At 39.8% G+C, this 17,062-nt stretch overlaps 1 protein-coding gene across 1 annotated transcript in view; it reads right to left on the bottom strand.

The window, feature by feature from the left end:
* Positions 1-17,062, bottom strand: part of LOC306872506 (bifunctional heparan sulfate N-deacetylase/N-sulfotransferase 4-like) — a 72,791-nt gene that overhangs the window by 6,871 nt on the left and 48,858 nt on the right. The window contains exons 7-12 of the mRNA XM_079421095.1: positions 12,579-12,761; positions 11,679-11,775; positions 10,974-11,097; positions 5,404-5,578; positions 3,117-3,287; positions 2,908-3,017 (exon numbers count right to left, since the gene is read on the bottom strand). Of these exons, the coding sequence (XP_079277221.1) occupies positions 2,908-3,017; positions 3,117-3,287; positions 5,404-5,578; positions 10,974-11,097; positions 11,679-11,775; positions 12,579-12,761 (860 nt within the window). The remainder of the gene's footprint in view (positions 1-2,907; positions 3,018-3,116; positions 3,288-5,403; positions 5,579-10,973; positions 11,098-11,678; positions 11,776-12,578; positions 12,762-17,062) is intronic.

Here is a 17,062-nt window from a genome sequence, read left to right as displayed (position 1 = left end):
GAAACAGGCATGATGAGAGAGAGAAAGAGAAGAGATGTGTGGAGAGACGAAGTGAGAAAGACTCAAACAGAGGGAGGTTATTAATAAAAGCCAAAGATTGATGGAGCTGTCTGCCGTAGAGAACGCATGCAGAGACTCACAGAACGTTCAAACGAGAGAGAGAGAGAAAGAGAGGGAGAGAGAGAGAGAGAGAGAGAGAGAAAGGGAGAGAGATAGAGAGAGAGATATTATATCAATGGCTGTAGAATGAAAAATTTGACACAACCATTGCTACATTTCAAAATACCATGTTTTTTTTTTTCTTCTTTTTTGCATTTTAATGCATTTTAGGTTGTTTAGGACCCACTAAAAATATTTTATATTTATTCATTTTTATTAATCATAGTGTAAGCACATTATTTTAAAGAAAATATTTATTTTTACAATTAAAAATAATTACAATTATTTAATAATTTCTTCATTTTAATTTGATAAATTTTCTGTCCCAAAGATGAGATGAGCGAATGTCATTTTCACTGAATTTCATGAAATATATTAACTGTATTACAGTACAATATGATTAATACATATGGTCCAAAACAACATTTTAATCACTTGCCAAAGATGGGTGAAAAATGGGAGAAAATGTACCTGCCACAAACCTTTCTCACTGGCCATGTATTATGATTTTTTTAAATATTTATTTTTTGGTATGTTCAGCTATTTTTAAAAGCATGAATATCACATTTTTAATAAACATATGTTTTTGTCACTCTGTGAAACTGCACCTGGGACAAAAATCTTTTTATGCTTGTGGTTTCATGTGAGGAATATTCCAAACGTGTTCTGGAGAAGAAAAAAAAAACACTTTTGGTATTGGATAAACTTCTCGGGTAAAATTTGTTATAAATCGCGAGTTGTGATAAATGTTTTCTTTTTGGCAATCTATATGAAACTGATTTGAGTCACAAGTTATAACAGCAAGAGTCAGTTCAAACATGATTGAACATGCTGAGTGTTAATTTTGAAATATTAATTAGTAGAAGGCGTGGCCTCATCCTCTGACAGGTGGTTTTCCAGCTATTAAGAAGCATTGTTTGACAAAGAACAACACTGCAAATTGTTAGAATGACACTTTAAGAGCAATCTAACTCAGAGAGAAAGTGTCAGACGCCTAACGAGCCGTTTTTAATTGGAGAGGCAAGATGAAGTTAATCTAATCTCTCTTGCTGTGTTAATGGCTACAGCCAGATTATCACAATTAATCTCATTCAGGCTCTGTACAGATTATACAGGCATCAACTGCTGGGAACATGGATCTATCAAATCATTTTATCAGCTGATTCTCAAACACATGGGACCAGGGACAGCATGGATGACAGGCTCGCTCCTGTATCATATCTCTGGATGAGTTTGTGTCCATCTGTGTGTGTGTGTGTGTGTGTGTGTGTATGGTCTCGTTTGTGGATCCAAGTATGGACCAAATGTTTCCTCAGTGATGGTAAAACCTAAAAAAAAATCTACCATTTCTGGACCTACAGCTGCATTAGAGAAACATATTATTTATAGAGCTTTCAAAGTTAATGCTTGCAATTTATTAAATATGTTTTGTACTTCATACGGCAAATTCATTTATTGCATTTGATATTATAATCATTTCAATCATTTTCAACACATTCACCAGCAAAATGTCACCAATTAGTGAAACATCATTCACTGAAATGTTAATGCGAACACCAGAAGAGGACTGCAGGCTAGTGGCTAAAATATCTGTACATATTTAAGATTACATTCATAAAGTATGGGGAAAGTTATTTTATAATGAAATTTTGTTTAATGTTTGACATTTCTGTGCATTTTGATTTTGTTTAAGAGAATTTCCAATTTTGCACACCACCACTCAAATGTTTAGGATCAGTACTTTTTTTTTGAAAGAAATTAATACACTGTAAAAAAGAAAAAAAAAGTTGAGCCAACTTAAAAGTTTAAGGCAACCAGCTTCAGCAGATTTTTGAGTTTTCTCAACTTATTTTTTAGGACATTTCTCAACTTTTTGTTGCATAAACTTAAAACAAGAAGTTGAGGAAACTCAAAAATCTGCTGAAGCTGTTTGCCTTAAACTTGCCCAACTGTTTTTTTACAGTGTAGTTTTAAAGTAAAGTAAAGTAAAGTAAAGTCGTGACGTATTGTCAAGTATGGTGACCCATACTCGAAATTGGTGCTCTGCGTTTAACCCATCCAAGTGCACACACACAGCAGTGAGTAGTGAACAAATGCACACACACACACACACACACACACCGTGAACACACACCCGGAGCAGTGGGCAGCCATGCTGCAGCGCCCAGGGAGCAGTTGGGGGTTCGGTGCCTTGCTCAAGGGCACCTCAGTCGTGGTATTGAGGGTGGAGAGAGCGCTGGACATTCCCTCCCCCCACCTACAATTCCTGCCGGCCGGGGGCTCGAACTCGCAACCTTTCGATTACAAGTCCGACTCTCTAACCATTAGGCCACGACTTCCCCCGGAGAATTTTATTCAACAAGGCTGCATTATAAAGACCAAAAGTGTGTTACATAATATATAATAGTAATATACAATAATGTTAAATTTTTAAGTACTTGTTATTCTATTCATAAAAGATTCTTTATAAATATTTTGTATAATAATAAATATTTTCTACAAAAATATTAAGCAGCAAAAATAAATAATAAATTTTAAAAATAATAATAAATTGTTCTGTGACACTGAAGACTGGAGTAATGGCTGCTGAAAACTCAAGAATAAAAACATTTTCAAATCAATTAAAGTAGAAAACAATTATTTGATATTGTAATAATATTTAACAATTTAACTGCAATTATGGAAATTTGTGAGGTCCCTACTTCATATAAAACATATGGTGTGTGTTCATGTGTGTGTGACCCTTACGTGAGTGCCTGGGAGTAGTTGTAATAGGGAGTGACACCCAGAAATTTCTGAAGCTCGTCCATCACTTTAGCTGGGTCATTCCTCAGCTGCGGTCCATCAATAATCATCAGCTACAGGAAAAGATAAAGAGAGACAGACAGGTAGTACAAGATTCAGAAAATGTAGTGTAAAAATACTGAAATCAGCAAGGGTTGGTCCAGACTGGTTACCTGGTTTGGAGGGTAGTATGTGAGCCATCTCTCCAGGTGTGTGGCGTAGAGTCCAGGTACGAGACAACGGTTCTGGAGAGAGCGCAGCTCAGGTGGAGCGAGCTGGTCTGCTGAAATAACCTCATAGAAACTGAACTGCAATGCTGCTGGGTCTTCATGAGCCCTCTGATGCTGCCAGTGAAATTAAAACTATTTTACAAACCAAACCCAACTGCACAGTCATTTAAATATTATTATAAAACAATCTAACTCTGCATGTATTATATGTTAAGTAGCTATGTAATAAGCAAGATAATGTACAGGGCTTCAACCGTATTTAATTTGGAATAATATTCTTTTAATGCATTAGATAAAAACTCTTGTGGTGTGTGGTAGCAGCTTCATGCTGTGCCCTCCTGTGCATACTGTTGATGAGATTTCTGCCTCACACAAACTTGTGTTTACACCCAGTGATGTTCTCATTCACACTTACACATATTCAATCTCTCCACAGTATCACACATGAACATGTGCACGCTTGCTTCCTAAGGAAATCCACCAAGCACACCAACACGCATTCACAAAATACATGATTTCATGTGTTTATGCTGTGTATATACTTTGCACTAAAAGACTGAAAATCTGTATTAAAGGTGTAAGACAATAAACACACTGCCCTCTATAGGTCTGACAGAATAATGTGTATCTGCACAGTTATTTTTTGAGCTCCTTCAGATGCTTTTTCTCTTTTTTGGCTCTATTGATGTATTTGTATAGCCTTTTTATTTAAAATTCAAACCAGCTAGCTCTCCTTAAAGTCAAGTCTCCTAAAGTAAACATGCACATTACTTTCTGATTCAGCTTGATATTTTTGAATAATATATTTATAATAACACAAATAAGACAAAAAAATCGAAATAAGAAATTAATACACAACACCAGTCCCATACTAAAAAACATAATAATAAATAAACTTCAATTAAATTTTTTTTAATAATAAATGACAAAAAGTTCAAAACATCCAGAAGAATATTCTTATCATATTTCTCATAAAATAAACAATTAAAAGATACCAAATGCTCAGTAGCAGAACATAATTGCATCATATCTCCTATATTTTTTTATACATTTCTAAGAATTAAAAAAAAAAACATAATTGAAAAAAGGTTACAAATACATCAAAACATTTCTCATATTTTTATAATAAATTTTAAAATAAAATTTTAAATAATTTTTTAATTAAAAAAAAAAAAAAAGTTTCCTTTGAGATGTCCATATTTATAAAGCATATTGTATGACACTTTAGACAACTACATGCACACCTGTATCAGGCATTATGATGCAGTAACAATCTACCATTGACCTCTTTCTGAATTTCCCTTCAGTTTCTGGCTGATGAAAGAAAGGTTTATGTCACAAATAGGTCTCACAGGTCCTGAGGCCTGAGTCTATCTACACAATACTGATGACATAACACTGCAGCACACCTGCAGTACAGTCACTCCATTCTTAATCTGAGTGGTGTTTGTAGTTCCCCTTCCCCTTCCAAACCCCTCCGATTGTGCATTTATTCCCTCCATCCCCTCATCCATTCAAAGACACGTGAACATTGTCTACCTGGTGGTTCCTCCCCATCCCACTTTCCAAATCTTCCTTTTTATCCCCTTTTCTCCTTTGGGCAGTGAATATTGTGTTTATGCCTGAGTGGTGCTGCTGTTATTCTTTTGTTTATTTTTCGGCATTTATTACCCTTCATTTTTGTAATTCTGCACAGCATATTAATTCTCATTCTCATGTACCTCATTCTCACATTAAAGTTTTATGTATTCTGATGTATTTGTTTGATATCTTGACTTTTCACAACTGCCACTGTTGCAGCTTCGCAAAGCAGAATTATATTTGTCTGCATATGTATGATATAAATGACTACTTCACTGAAAATAGATATTTTCTATTTTAATATCTTTTAAAATATCATTCATATACTAGCAAAGCTGATTTGGTGTTCAAGTAAAATTTCTTATTATTATCATTAATGTTGAAAAGAGTGGTGTTGCTTAATTTAATATATTTTTCTTAGTATACTTTTTTTTCTTAAAAAAATAAAATAAAATTGAAGAGTAGTGTACATAATCAAAATCTGAATTAATCCTAATTAATATTGGATAACTCATGTGCATGTCAACATGGGCAAAGGCATTAACATTTTTTTTTCCTTTTTGCTGTACAGTAGTCTCTTCCAGCAATCCACATAACACTGATTGGGCAATTCTACTAGTCTTTGCTTTGTGATTGGTCAGTGTCATACCTGGTACCAGCTGTATGCCCTGTCTGAAGGGTTGATCAGCAGAGTAAGGATTTTGGCTTTAGGCAAGAGAGCAGCGGCTCGCTTGGGCGTCTCCTCAGAAGGAAAGTAATTTGCACTCTTCTCAAACAGGAAATCTGTGCTGACATTAGAGGGTACAGGAAAGAACTCCATGTACCTTTGAGAAGAGAGGTGTTTTGAGTTAGAGAAAACTCACACAAAGGCAAATGCACAAACAAGCATAGGTGTCATTTACAGTGGGACATTTTGTCATGGAAGATTCTGTCCTCACCACTTTATGAAAAGTGCTTGCGGCAGGAATACTGTATATCTAGGTCAATGACAAATAAGAATGTCCAATATAAAAAAAGGAAAATCTTTAAAATTCTAGTTTAACCATCAAGTAAAACATTTCCCTTACACCTTGTGTATGGAGCCCTGCGCAACATATTGTGTCCACAAATGAAGAATTTGTTCCTACAACTTATTAATTTGTTCCCTAGTTTTACATAAATCATGGCCATGTTGTACTAATTTGTTCCTCGAGGGAACAAATTAGTACAGTGTGGCCACATTTTACATAAAATGAAGGAACAAATTAATTAAATGTGTCCACGGATTAATAAGTCATGGAAGTGAATTTGTAATGTTAGGTCACATGTTAGTGTACACTATTATAAAAAAAAAAAAAAAAAAAAATCCACATATTTTGTTCGAAGTAAAATAACTATCAAATTATTTTAAGAGATATTTTTTATCAAACTTATCAACCTTGACACTCAGTCATGAGGGTCTTCAGGGGTTCTATCTATGATATCACATTCTGCCCGTGTAGGTAGCACTATATGATTTGATTTGGTCTATTTACAATTCAAAATATTAATAATGAATAAATGTCTTGTAATTAGCAGGTTGCCACAAGACATTAAGACTAGACCAACAATTTATAATATAATAATAATTTATCAACTGACTTAAACACTAAAATTGACAGTAGCAGATGAAGAAATGAAAGTTTCGCCACAAAAAATATGGCACAAACATATTTAAGCACTTAAAGGGATACTCCACCACAAAATGCAAATTTTGTCATTAATCACTTACCCAAATGTCGTTCCAAACCCATAAAAGCTTCGTTCGTCCTCGGAACATAATTTAAGATATTTTGGATGAAAACCGGGAGGCTTGTGACTAGGGATGTGCCCGAATCCGGTATTCGGAAAGTGTACTACGGCAACCGTAAAGGGAATAAATACGATATATACAAGAAAAATATATTTCAGTGGTTTCAGGGAGCTGTTATTAATATGCGGGACATTGAAATCACTTATAAATGCGCGTTTACTTTCACTTTTGAGATTCGCAATGACACGCAGCCTAATCTACTAAGGAGCGGCACTACTTACCACACATTTCACAAGATTAGATGTTTGTCAGTGGTGCTCAGGATCTGCAAATCATTTGACATCGTCCTATCGGTCATCTGTCCTTACCTCTCTGTTTATGTGGTAAGTTAAATTTTATGTACTGGAATGTAACAGGCTACTGTTCTAACCATTTCCCTTTTGTGGCTCCGTAGAACGCATTATTAATTTTCCGTGCCTTTCCGAATACGGATTCGCTATTCCGGCACATACCTACTCGTGACTGTCCCATTGACTGCCTAAATTACACTGTCAAGGCACAGAAAAGTATAAAAAAACATCATCAACATAGTCCATCTGCCAGTGGTTCAATCTGAATTTTATGAAGTGACGAGAATACTTTACGAGAATGTACGTATTGTTAGTTTATTTACGCTTTGTCATCAGTAACGCATGGATACGCTGTTTCTATTCAAATCAGAGAATAGCGTACGCACTTTGCGTCCATCGGATGCTCTCCAAAATGGCGCTACGGTGACACAGAGAGGAGACAAATTGTTGAATAAATGTTATTTTTATTTTCTTTGCGTACAAAAAGTATTCTCGTCGCTTTATCAAATTCAGATTGAACCACTGATGGCAGATGGACTATGTTGACGATGTTTTTTATACTTTTCTGGGCCATGACAGTGTAATTTACTTGGCAGTCAATGGGAGAGTCACAAGCCTCCCGGTTCCCTTCCAGGAACTCGAGCTGCTTCGAAAACACTAGGGGAACGCCTTCAGCGTGGCCGCGCTCTGAATACATGTGTAATCTGTCCAATGGAAGGGCGAGATGTTACGGGCGGGTGACGTAATCGACCAGGAAGCATAAAAGCACATGCGGTGGAACCGGCATCAGCTTTTTGTCATTCAGCAACCGCTACTCTGTGTGTGTGTCTGTCAATCTGTGTTGTGAGTCTTATTTAGTGTTGTTTGTCCCTTACAACCACTTGAAATATGCTCAACAATGTGCGCAAGCACTTGGGCGAGAGCAGATCGCATTACAGGCTGTATGTTCCTCCCTGCAAATGTTACATCACTGCTGGGGATACACACAGTCCGTGTGTACAGTCTTGAGAGCAGAGCACGCCGAGTCAGTTCTCGAGGGAGCTGACTCCCGCTTTGTGAGCGCTTGTCACTGCGTATGCTTGCTCTCGGAAGGCTCTCTTTGAGGAGTGAGCTTTCACTAGCGTTCCTCTTGGTGCCGGTCCCGCTTCTGCCGAAGAACAAAAAAAAAGGCGGAGCGGCGGCTGCGCTCGTGGGAATCGCAGATGGATCAGGTGGAGGGAATGAAGACGGGCGAGCCCCTATCTTCTTCCTTTCCCATCAGATCCATTGCCCCACTCTCTGTGTTCGGAAGCCCGCCCCGCGGTTTCTTCCCCCCAGAGAGAGGGCTCGACGCTCCGCCTGTCTTCCTCTGAGGAGGTGGACGTGTAGGACGTCGATGAGCTTCGTAAAGCTGCAGTGTTTGCAAAAGCATATTATGAATGACAACATCATTATATTCGCGCTGTCAGCTCTAAAGATAAAGGGCTGATTGTGCTTCACCCCGCCGTATGATCTTGCCGTTCCGGTCCGCCACTGCTGAGGCACGGCAGCGAGTGAGATCGCGGGGATCGCAACATGGATCTGGCGGACGGGTTGGAGACGGGTTTGCTCTATCTCCTCCTGCAATTCCCCAGATCTAGCACTCTCACTCTGTGCGGTTCTTCCCCCTTTGAGTGAGAGCTCGGTGTTGCAGCGTCCTCAGTGCCCTCAGGAGATCAGTCTGCCAACCCTGCCAGAGTTCCAGGGCACAGCTGGCTCCAGTGAGCGCTTCTCTCAGTCACTTCTGCCCGGAAACGTAACGGAGCTGAGAAGCTCTCTAGAGCTCCTGGTTCGGCCGTCTCCTGCCGGTCCTCCGCTTCAGGGCACCGAGCTAGCAGCTCTGAATACATCAGAGGCCAGTCTCGAGAGACTGGTTCCCTTAGTAGACCATCTGGCAGCGTGGAAACTACTGCCAATGTGTCTCAGCGGGTCCAGCGTACTGTAGAGAAAGGCTATCGTATTCAGTTCGGCGCTCCGCCGCTGCCTTTCAACGGGGTGATTCCCACATTGGTGGGCCCCGAGCAGGCTCTGGTCATGGAACAGGAAATAGACACTCTCGAGGAAGGAGGCCATCGAGGTGGTCCCTCCTCACGAAGGAGAGTCCGGGTTCTACAGCCGATACTTCATTGTTCCAAAGAAGGATGGAGGGTTGCATCCCATTTTAGATCTGCGTCAGTTGAACTGCTCAGTCATGCGACTGAAGTTCAGGATGCACCGTCAAGCAGTTTCAAAAACTGCTGGGTCTGATGGCAGCTGCGTCCAACGTGATATTTATTGGCCTGCCTCACATGAGACCCCTACAGTGGTGGCTCAGAACCAAGGGGTTCTCCCCGAGGGGAAACCCACTTCACATTCAAGGTCACGCGGCGATGCCTACGTGCCTTAGACATGTGGAGACGTCCTTGGTTGTTGTCTCAGGGCCTGGTGCTGGGAGCTCCTATTCGCCGCGTAATGCTAGCGACGGACGCATCCCTCACCGGTTGGGGAGTGGTCGCCATCTCACATGGCACGTCAACTGCCTGGAGATGCTGACCGTGCTTCGAGCACTCAAACATTTTCTCCCAGACCTAAGAAACCACCATGGAGATCTAAGAGACCACCATGGAGACCTACATTTCACTGCTGGTTATACTCTGTATAATTGTGTATGTGACAAATAAAAATCTTGAATGGAGAGCAGACATCCTGTCGAGGCAGGGGCTGAGGCCCGGGGTCATCCAGCTCCACTGGGACTGGATGCTAAGGTACAGACTTGGCAGAGGCTTCTACTGGTAGCACCGTTCTGGCCGGGCCGAGTATGGTTCTCGGACCTGATTTCTCTCCTCGACGGCTCTCCATGGGAGATTCCTGTCAGGAGAGATCTCCTCTCACAGGCGGGGGGCACTATCGTCACCCTCGCCCGGAGCTGTGGGTGTGGCCTCTGAGGAGGTTGCTGAGACCATCCTCCAATCCAGAGCTCCCTCTATGAGGAAACTGTATGCTTCATGGAGCAGAGACCGCCACCTCGACCCAGTTAACTGCCCGATTGGTACCAGAGAGCTTATGCTATGTGGTGGATCAGGATGCTATTCCATAGCCTCGAGTCCTCTGCTCTCCCCCTTCTTGGTGATCAAGACTTACTTCTCAGAAGTTGGCCTTTGGGACGCAGGCCCGACCACCTTAGCCACTCGTGGCCCTTTTTCTCTCGCCCTCGCAGTGCTCCTGAGGGATAAACACAGGGCAGGTACTTGGAAGTCTGGTGGCGTGGGCATCTCGCTCCCCTAGCGTTTTCGACGCAGCTTGAGTTCCTGGAGGGGAACGTCTCAGGTTATGTATGTAAACCTGGTTCCCTGAAGGGAACGAGACGCTGCGTCTCTAGGCCATACTTCCAGCATCCCTGCCGGCGTTTGCTTCATTCCTAGAAGCTGATGCCGGTTCCACCGCATGTGCTTTTATGCTTCCTGGTCGATTACGTCACCCGCCCGTGACGTCTCGCCCTTCCATTGGATACATTACACATGTATTCAGAGCGCGGTCATGCTGAAGCCGTTCCCCTAGCGTTTTCGATGCAGTGTTTCATTCCCTTCAGGGAACCAGGGTTACATACATAACCTGAGACGTTTTCATCCAAAATATCTTAAATTGTGTTCTGAAGACGAACTAAGCTTTTACTGGTTTGGAACGACATGGGGGTAAGTGATTAATGACAAAAGTTGCATTTTGGGGTGGAGTATCCCTTTAAGTCTGAGAATAATTGCTCCTACAAATGACTGTGTAATAAGAACTTAAGAATAGCAATTCAAACAGAAAGAGATATTATAAATGATTTTAAAACATTTCAATTTGTAATAATATTGTTTATATTACACTTTTGACTTAGAAAAAGAGACAATACTCCAGATGTGTCTTCCAGATCAATGCATCACACGGACACTGGAAGATCATGTTTAATTATTTGAGCTTGACCTACTTAATATTAATGAACTACGCCTTAACCACTTACGTAATTTCAGAACCATTGTATATTCCTCCAAAAACATTTTAACAAGTGAAACCCTCGCACAAATATGTCTGGTGCACAGGAACACACTTTTCACCCACCAGTCGATGCCTTTGTGGTAGTTGTTGGTGTTGAAAAACTGAACTTCCTCGAATGTTTTCACACTGGGGAAGTTGCTGGAGATGAAGGGATGCATGATCAGGAAGAGGTAGAGCGCTGTCGTGCCTGGTGAGAGAGAGAGAAAGAGATGAAGGGAGAAAGGAGGAGGGCAGGAAAGAAAGGAAGGAGGAGGAGAAGTAAATCAACGAGCCCTTCCCCTGCTAATGATGAAATTATATGTGCAGCTGATAGCGCTGAAGAGAAACATTTTAGGCCTGGAGATTCAGCCCACAGACCGAGAAACTAAGAGACATGGAATCAATACACCATTTACCTTATGGATTTTTTTTCTATGTGTGTGTTGTGAGTTTGTGATACAGCAGGAAAGAAGATGAGTGCAGAGAAGAGAAGTGTTTAACAAGACAGTGTCTTGACACCAATCAAAATCTTACAGCCCCAAAACAGCCCTCTGTCTTTTCCCTTGTTCTACCCCCCAGCCCTCTAGGGATGTGTCTGTATTGTTCTCCTCTAGAGCTGAACGCCCGTGGTTGCACTTTCATCATTTCCAGCGGCACAAGGTGAGATATGAAGCAGGATCAAGGGGAACAGCGAAGTGAGGAGATACGCACGCACACACACGCGGCTTTGAAGCCCTGCAAATGGAAAGACGCAAGAAACATGATCTCGTAACGGAAGAACAGACTTACCTGTTTTCTGAGGCCCGACCACCATGAACTTGGGCAGCCTGTCGCAGGTCTTCTCTTTGGACCAGATGTCCTTATGCCGTTTATCATCACATGGGTTCTGAAGAACAACACCGTAAATGAGATCAGGCATAAAATTCTATCAAATTAATACAGGATCTCTTAACTGAAGAGACAGTGGACGAGACAAGGTCTGCAGCTTGACGCCTACAGTATATGGAGATCATCTTCAGATTTCATATGACAGATATTAATAGATATTCTAGAGCCCTATTCAGATGGGATTTGTTTTCAGGACATACAGTATGTGTTTAAAAACATTTTTACTGCAGACGACTGTATGTGTCATCAATTTGCACATAATGAGAAATATGTCGAAAACAGAACAATACAAAAATTATTTTTTGTAGTTCAACAACTATAATGTAAACTGTACTAGCAAAGCTTTAACACATATATGCTGCATCTTTTCAATATAAAACATAATTGGAGCAACCAAACAAAAATATGATAAAATTGCACAAAACCCCCTTGAATCCAAGCGTTGTCCCTGTGAGAAGTTATAAAGTGCATCTTTTCATTTTCTGGTGGGTTTTCATTGGTCAACATTCACTTGAGACACATGGAGTGCTTCATGTACAACAGTTACAAGGCCTACAGGTCACAGAGAGTGGGCTTTTTGTGTCAGTTTGCACAGAATTGCTTTTACCTGTGATCATTTCTTAAGGACATTTTATGTAAGGTAAAAGAGGCTGTAATCTTTAAAGCAATCATAAAAGAAGCCTTAAATTATTGACTGGCATCCATTGAAATAAAATAAATAGATTGGGAACTGTTTTTAACTGTTTATTTATTTTTATAGTTTATTTTGTATAGTTCGAGCATATGGCTAAAATGACTGACCTGCCACATCGGGTGTCTCTGCTCTGGGAAAAGAGTGAAGTACTTGTGTGCGAGCTGCAGGGGAGGAAGTGTGTGCAGCCTCAGGTTGGTCCAGCATTTCAGGAAGTTAGCCAGATTAGTGAACGTATACAAGCCCAAGCGGTCGTTCCCATAGTTGGAAAGATGGGTCATAAATATACTGATCTACAGAGAGGAAGAAAAAGAGAAATTGAGTTTTCATTCGTTCGTCATCATTGAACAGCTACTATTCTAGTCTCTGCTACTATAACATTTCCGCTAATATAGTGAAATATGTGAATGTAATGACCTTAGTTGTAACACCCCAGTGTTTCCTGTAGGTAGCAGTATTGTACATATTAATGTTCAGGTTTTAAACCTTTGCTCTTCCATTATACTAACACCTTTTCTCATAACTGCGAGTCCATAAACGTGCATTAGTTGCATTTGTGCATGATTTCATTTGTCAAAAATGCATCGTAAACGGCCCAACAGATGTTGATCATTTGGTTTGGTGGCAGTCTTTGATAAAGGCTAAATGTCGCTTGGCAACCCTATACACTGCATCGGGGTGTGCTGATTTCCTGCGTCTGGCCCTTTATGGGGTGGTTCAGAGCACCCGTGGGGCACATTCAATTACAGCAGGCCGATCAGCGGTCTTTCATATGAGGTAAACCCAGCGGATGCGTCCACTTCATGTGGAGTGGAGCTGAAATTCTGATGTAATCCACTAGAGTAAGGTCACTCGCGGACAGTGTCTGTGGAGATTAGGATCAATACAATTAATAAGGGTCTGCTGAGAGAAGAGAAAAGATGAGAGGAATGAGGAGGGAAAGACAGGAGAAAAAAAGAAAAGCGACAAAGTTTTATTGGGTCTCTATGCTTGACTGGTTTAGTAGGTTGCATTGCGAGAGGAGAGGAGAGGGAATATGTGGCCTAGTTTAAAACAGACACTCCCGGTAATGCCAGGCAGGGCTGACGCTAAAATTCACCTGACCCAGGACAAAGTTTTTATGGGTGGGCCCACACTTGTCCAGGTGCAATGAGTAGTGCTATGAGATAGGGGCCCTTAGGGGCCTCCCCTATGTCCCCAGATGTCCCTCCTCAATGACGGTCTTGAAGCTGGGCAATAAAATCTCATATTAACCTTAAAGATAGACTAATAATTGATTTATATACTTTTACTTTTATATCTGTTCTTTTATATCAGATTATAAAGAATGGTACCCAATAATACCATTAATAATAATAATAATAATAATGTATACACTACCATTCAAAAGTTTGGTGTTAGTAAGATTGTTTTTGAAGAAATTAATAAGTTTTGCTAAAAAATTAAGCATTCAATTGATCAAAAGTGACAATAAAGACGTATAATATTTCAAACATTTTCTGCACAACTACTTTCAGCACTAAACAATAAGATAAGTTAAAATAATATTAATAAAGGATAACATTAATAAATGTTTATTTAGCACCATATCAAGGCAGCAGAAGTCAGTCAGAAGCTGCACAAGCTGTACAGCCAACTAAGCATCCACACGTTTTAGCAGAACTTTACCACTGACATCAATTCATTTTCCATATAACTCTTACATTTATCTCGAAATGAGATCAGCTATATTATACAACTGTTTATTAAATTGAAGGTAAAAGAGAAGACTATGATCCATTAGAACACACTGTCTCCTGTAGACTAAAAGTGTTTTATAATCAGCCAGGATCTGGTTGGAGCGTGTAATGGACTCTGTATCAGGGCCTAAGTGCTGCTCCCTCAGAAGGCTGCCGTGGATGTGTTGGAGGCACGGCAATGGCAGCAGGCTTTGATTGATGGATGGGATGCTAGGTGACCGTGAGCAGGGCGGGGAATATTTATGGGATAATGAGACAAGTTTAGCAGCTTCTGTCACACTGGCATGCTTTATGCCGGACCAGTGTAACACACACACACTCGTAGCGTACATACTCGCAGCCACCGAATTCAATTTAACCCTCACGGGAAAACGAATGGGAACCGTGATATTAAAAAGATGTCAAGCATTATAAAGTATTTTGGTGGGATTGTGGTGAATGTTCGCCTTCGCTCCACACACATAAGAACACAGGCTTTTCCCATATGTACAACATCAATCTGACCACTGAACAAGTTCTGCTGTACCACAAACAGACTGATCAAGATATGATTTATGCTGCGCTTTCAGCAATCAATAACAAACACACACATAAGCTTTGTAAAATAGACACCAGAAACCAACAACCCCAACACATACACACAGCCATAGGTCGTATGATTCATTTTACCTTGCGCTAGCAACCAGGGCAAAGAAAGAGAGCAAGCAAAAAGAGGAAAAGAGAGCGAGTGAGCGAGAAAAAAAAAGCGTCCTTAAAGGATCCAAAGGCATCTATCCTGCTTGTCCAACACACACTTGAGAATGCCAGCACAAGCCACCATTTTAACAGCTAAATTTGGACTACCTATTGAACATGCACACACACACACACACACAAACACAAACACACACAGCGAGAGGATCTAAAGGGTTCCAAACAGATGTTCCTTCTGGAAGAGGTTCAGGACCTGACAGAATTATAAATCACTAGCCTGGAAAAGACATGAAAATTTAACCAGCAAACATATATGCACACTCAAACACACACTCACAAACAAGGATGAGAGCCTTCAATTACCACTGCTCACCTTTCAGTGTGACTGAGTATTACAGGCTAGCGTTTCAGAAAGGTTACTTAAATTAGAATGTGAAGTTCACACAAGGGGAATAAAAACTACTAGTTATTGTAACTACAGTAATTGTGTACTTAATTTGCTTGCACCATTTGTCCTTAAAGCAAGACTTAAGCTTTCTGTAATGTCACATAACAGGACATTTACATTCATTAATCCAACAAACATCTTGTTGTAGCTGATGTTTCAAACTTCTTTTGTCTCATGTTTACAGTCAGTGGCAGCAAAATTACATTTCCATAGAGTTTAAACAGAAGAACTGGAAATGCAATACATAAATTATTAATATATAGTCAATTTAAAACAAATTTTAAACAACTTTCTACATCTAAAATTAAAAACAGTGGCAATAAGTAAAAAAAACCCTTATAAACAGTATTTTACGAATTAATTTAATTTATTATTTTTTGTTAAAATAAAGTACAATAAATTGGTTAATTTATTACTGTCACATTATTATAATTATAAAATGATATCATAATCTTTTAATATATCTTATTATATTGATGATTTTATTCCAACCGTTACTTCTGGTAGAAGGATAATTACTTTATATTTGGCATTATGTCTCAGTTAAAGCCAGATTCAAGCTATACAATTCTGGCCACGATTTTATCTGTCTGAGGCAAATTTTGATCCACCAATCGGCTGGTTAATTGCCTGCAATAAATGTAAGTTTAATGGTGCAACACATAAATACTCAGTAACCAGGCTAAGTTGTAACATAAAGCTTGTGCCCTTGCACAATCAAACTAACAAACAAACACAAACCCAAACACAACATAAGAGCAGGAAAAGTCATACTTCTATTGTATTCCCCATACAGTACACCTGCAAAATCCAACTTGATTTTCTGTTCTGTGTAGTATTAATCTAGACCTACTTGTTCAGATAGGTGCTACATGATTATCACATGTACTTATAATAACTCGGCCTGACCATGGCATTAACACACACACCTACACACACCTACACACATGTTGGTTTTTGTGGTTTATAGGGACTCTCCATAGGCGTAATGGTTTTTATACTGAACAAACTGTGTGTGCTATTGCCCTACACCAACCCTACACCTAAACTTAGCCCTCACAGGAAACTTTGTACATTTTTAGATTTTCAAAAAAACACCATTTAGTATGTTTTTTTTAAGCCTTTTGAATTACGGGGACATAGGCAGTGTCCTCATAAACCACCTTCATATTGTAATACCTCTGTCATACCCATGTCATTATACAAATTTGTGTCCTCATAAACCACATGAACATGCACACTCACACACACACACACACACACACACACACACACACACACACACTTCCTCTGCCAGCATATAATATTAAAGGAAAAGTTAACCCGAAACTGTTAACTGCTGCAGACCATTGATTCAGTGAGCTGAACTCAAGAATTCTCCAGAAGTCAGAATGATTCATGAGAGATCAACCAGTTTCATTCCAAATTTATATGACAGTCACTTCATGGGTTCAGATGCCTTGTGGACTCATGGTTTGGCATATTATGTATGTATATTTATATGCATGTATTTATTTATTTATTTTTAAGATTAAAATCTTCCCAGTCCAGTTCTTCAAAAATTGTGATTTTGCATTTCATGCATAAAGGTTGGCCAATTCAGCAATGCAAGAGGGGCATTCTACAGCTCTTCTGATGCTATTCTACAGCTGTTCCTTTCATGGCTAAATGTATTGGCATATTTTAATACAGATTCAAACAATAGTGGTGCTGA

Source organism: Barbus barbus (genome assembly GCF_936440315.1).
Source record: "Barbus barbus genome assembly, chromosome: 7".
NCBI lineage: Eukaryota > Metazoa > Chordata > Actinopteri > Cypriniformes > Cyprinidae > Barbus > Barbus barbus.
The sequence above is the reverse complement of the archived record's forward strand: the minus strand, read 5'-3'. Positions and strand labels throughout refer to the sequence as shown.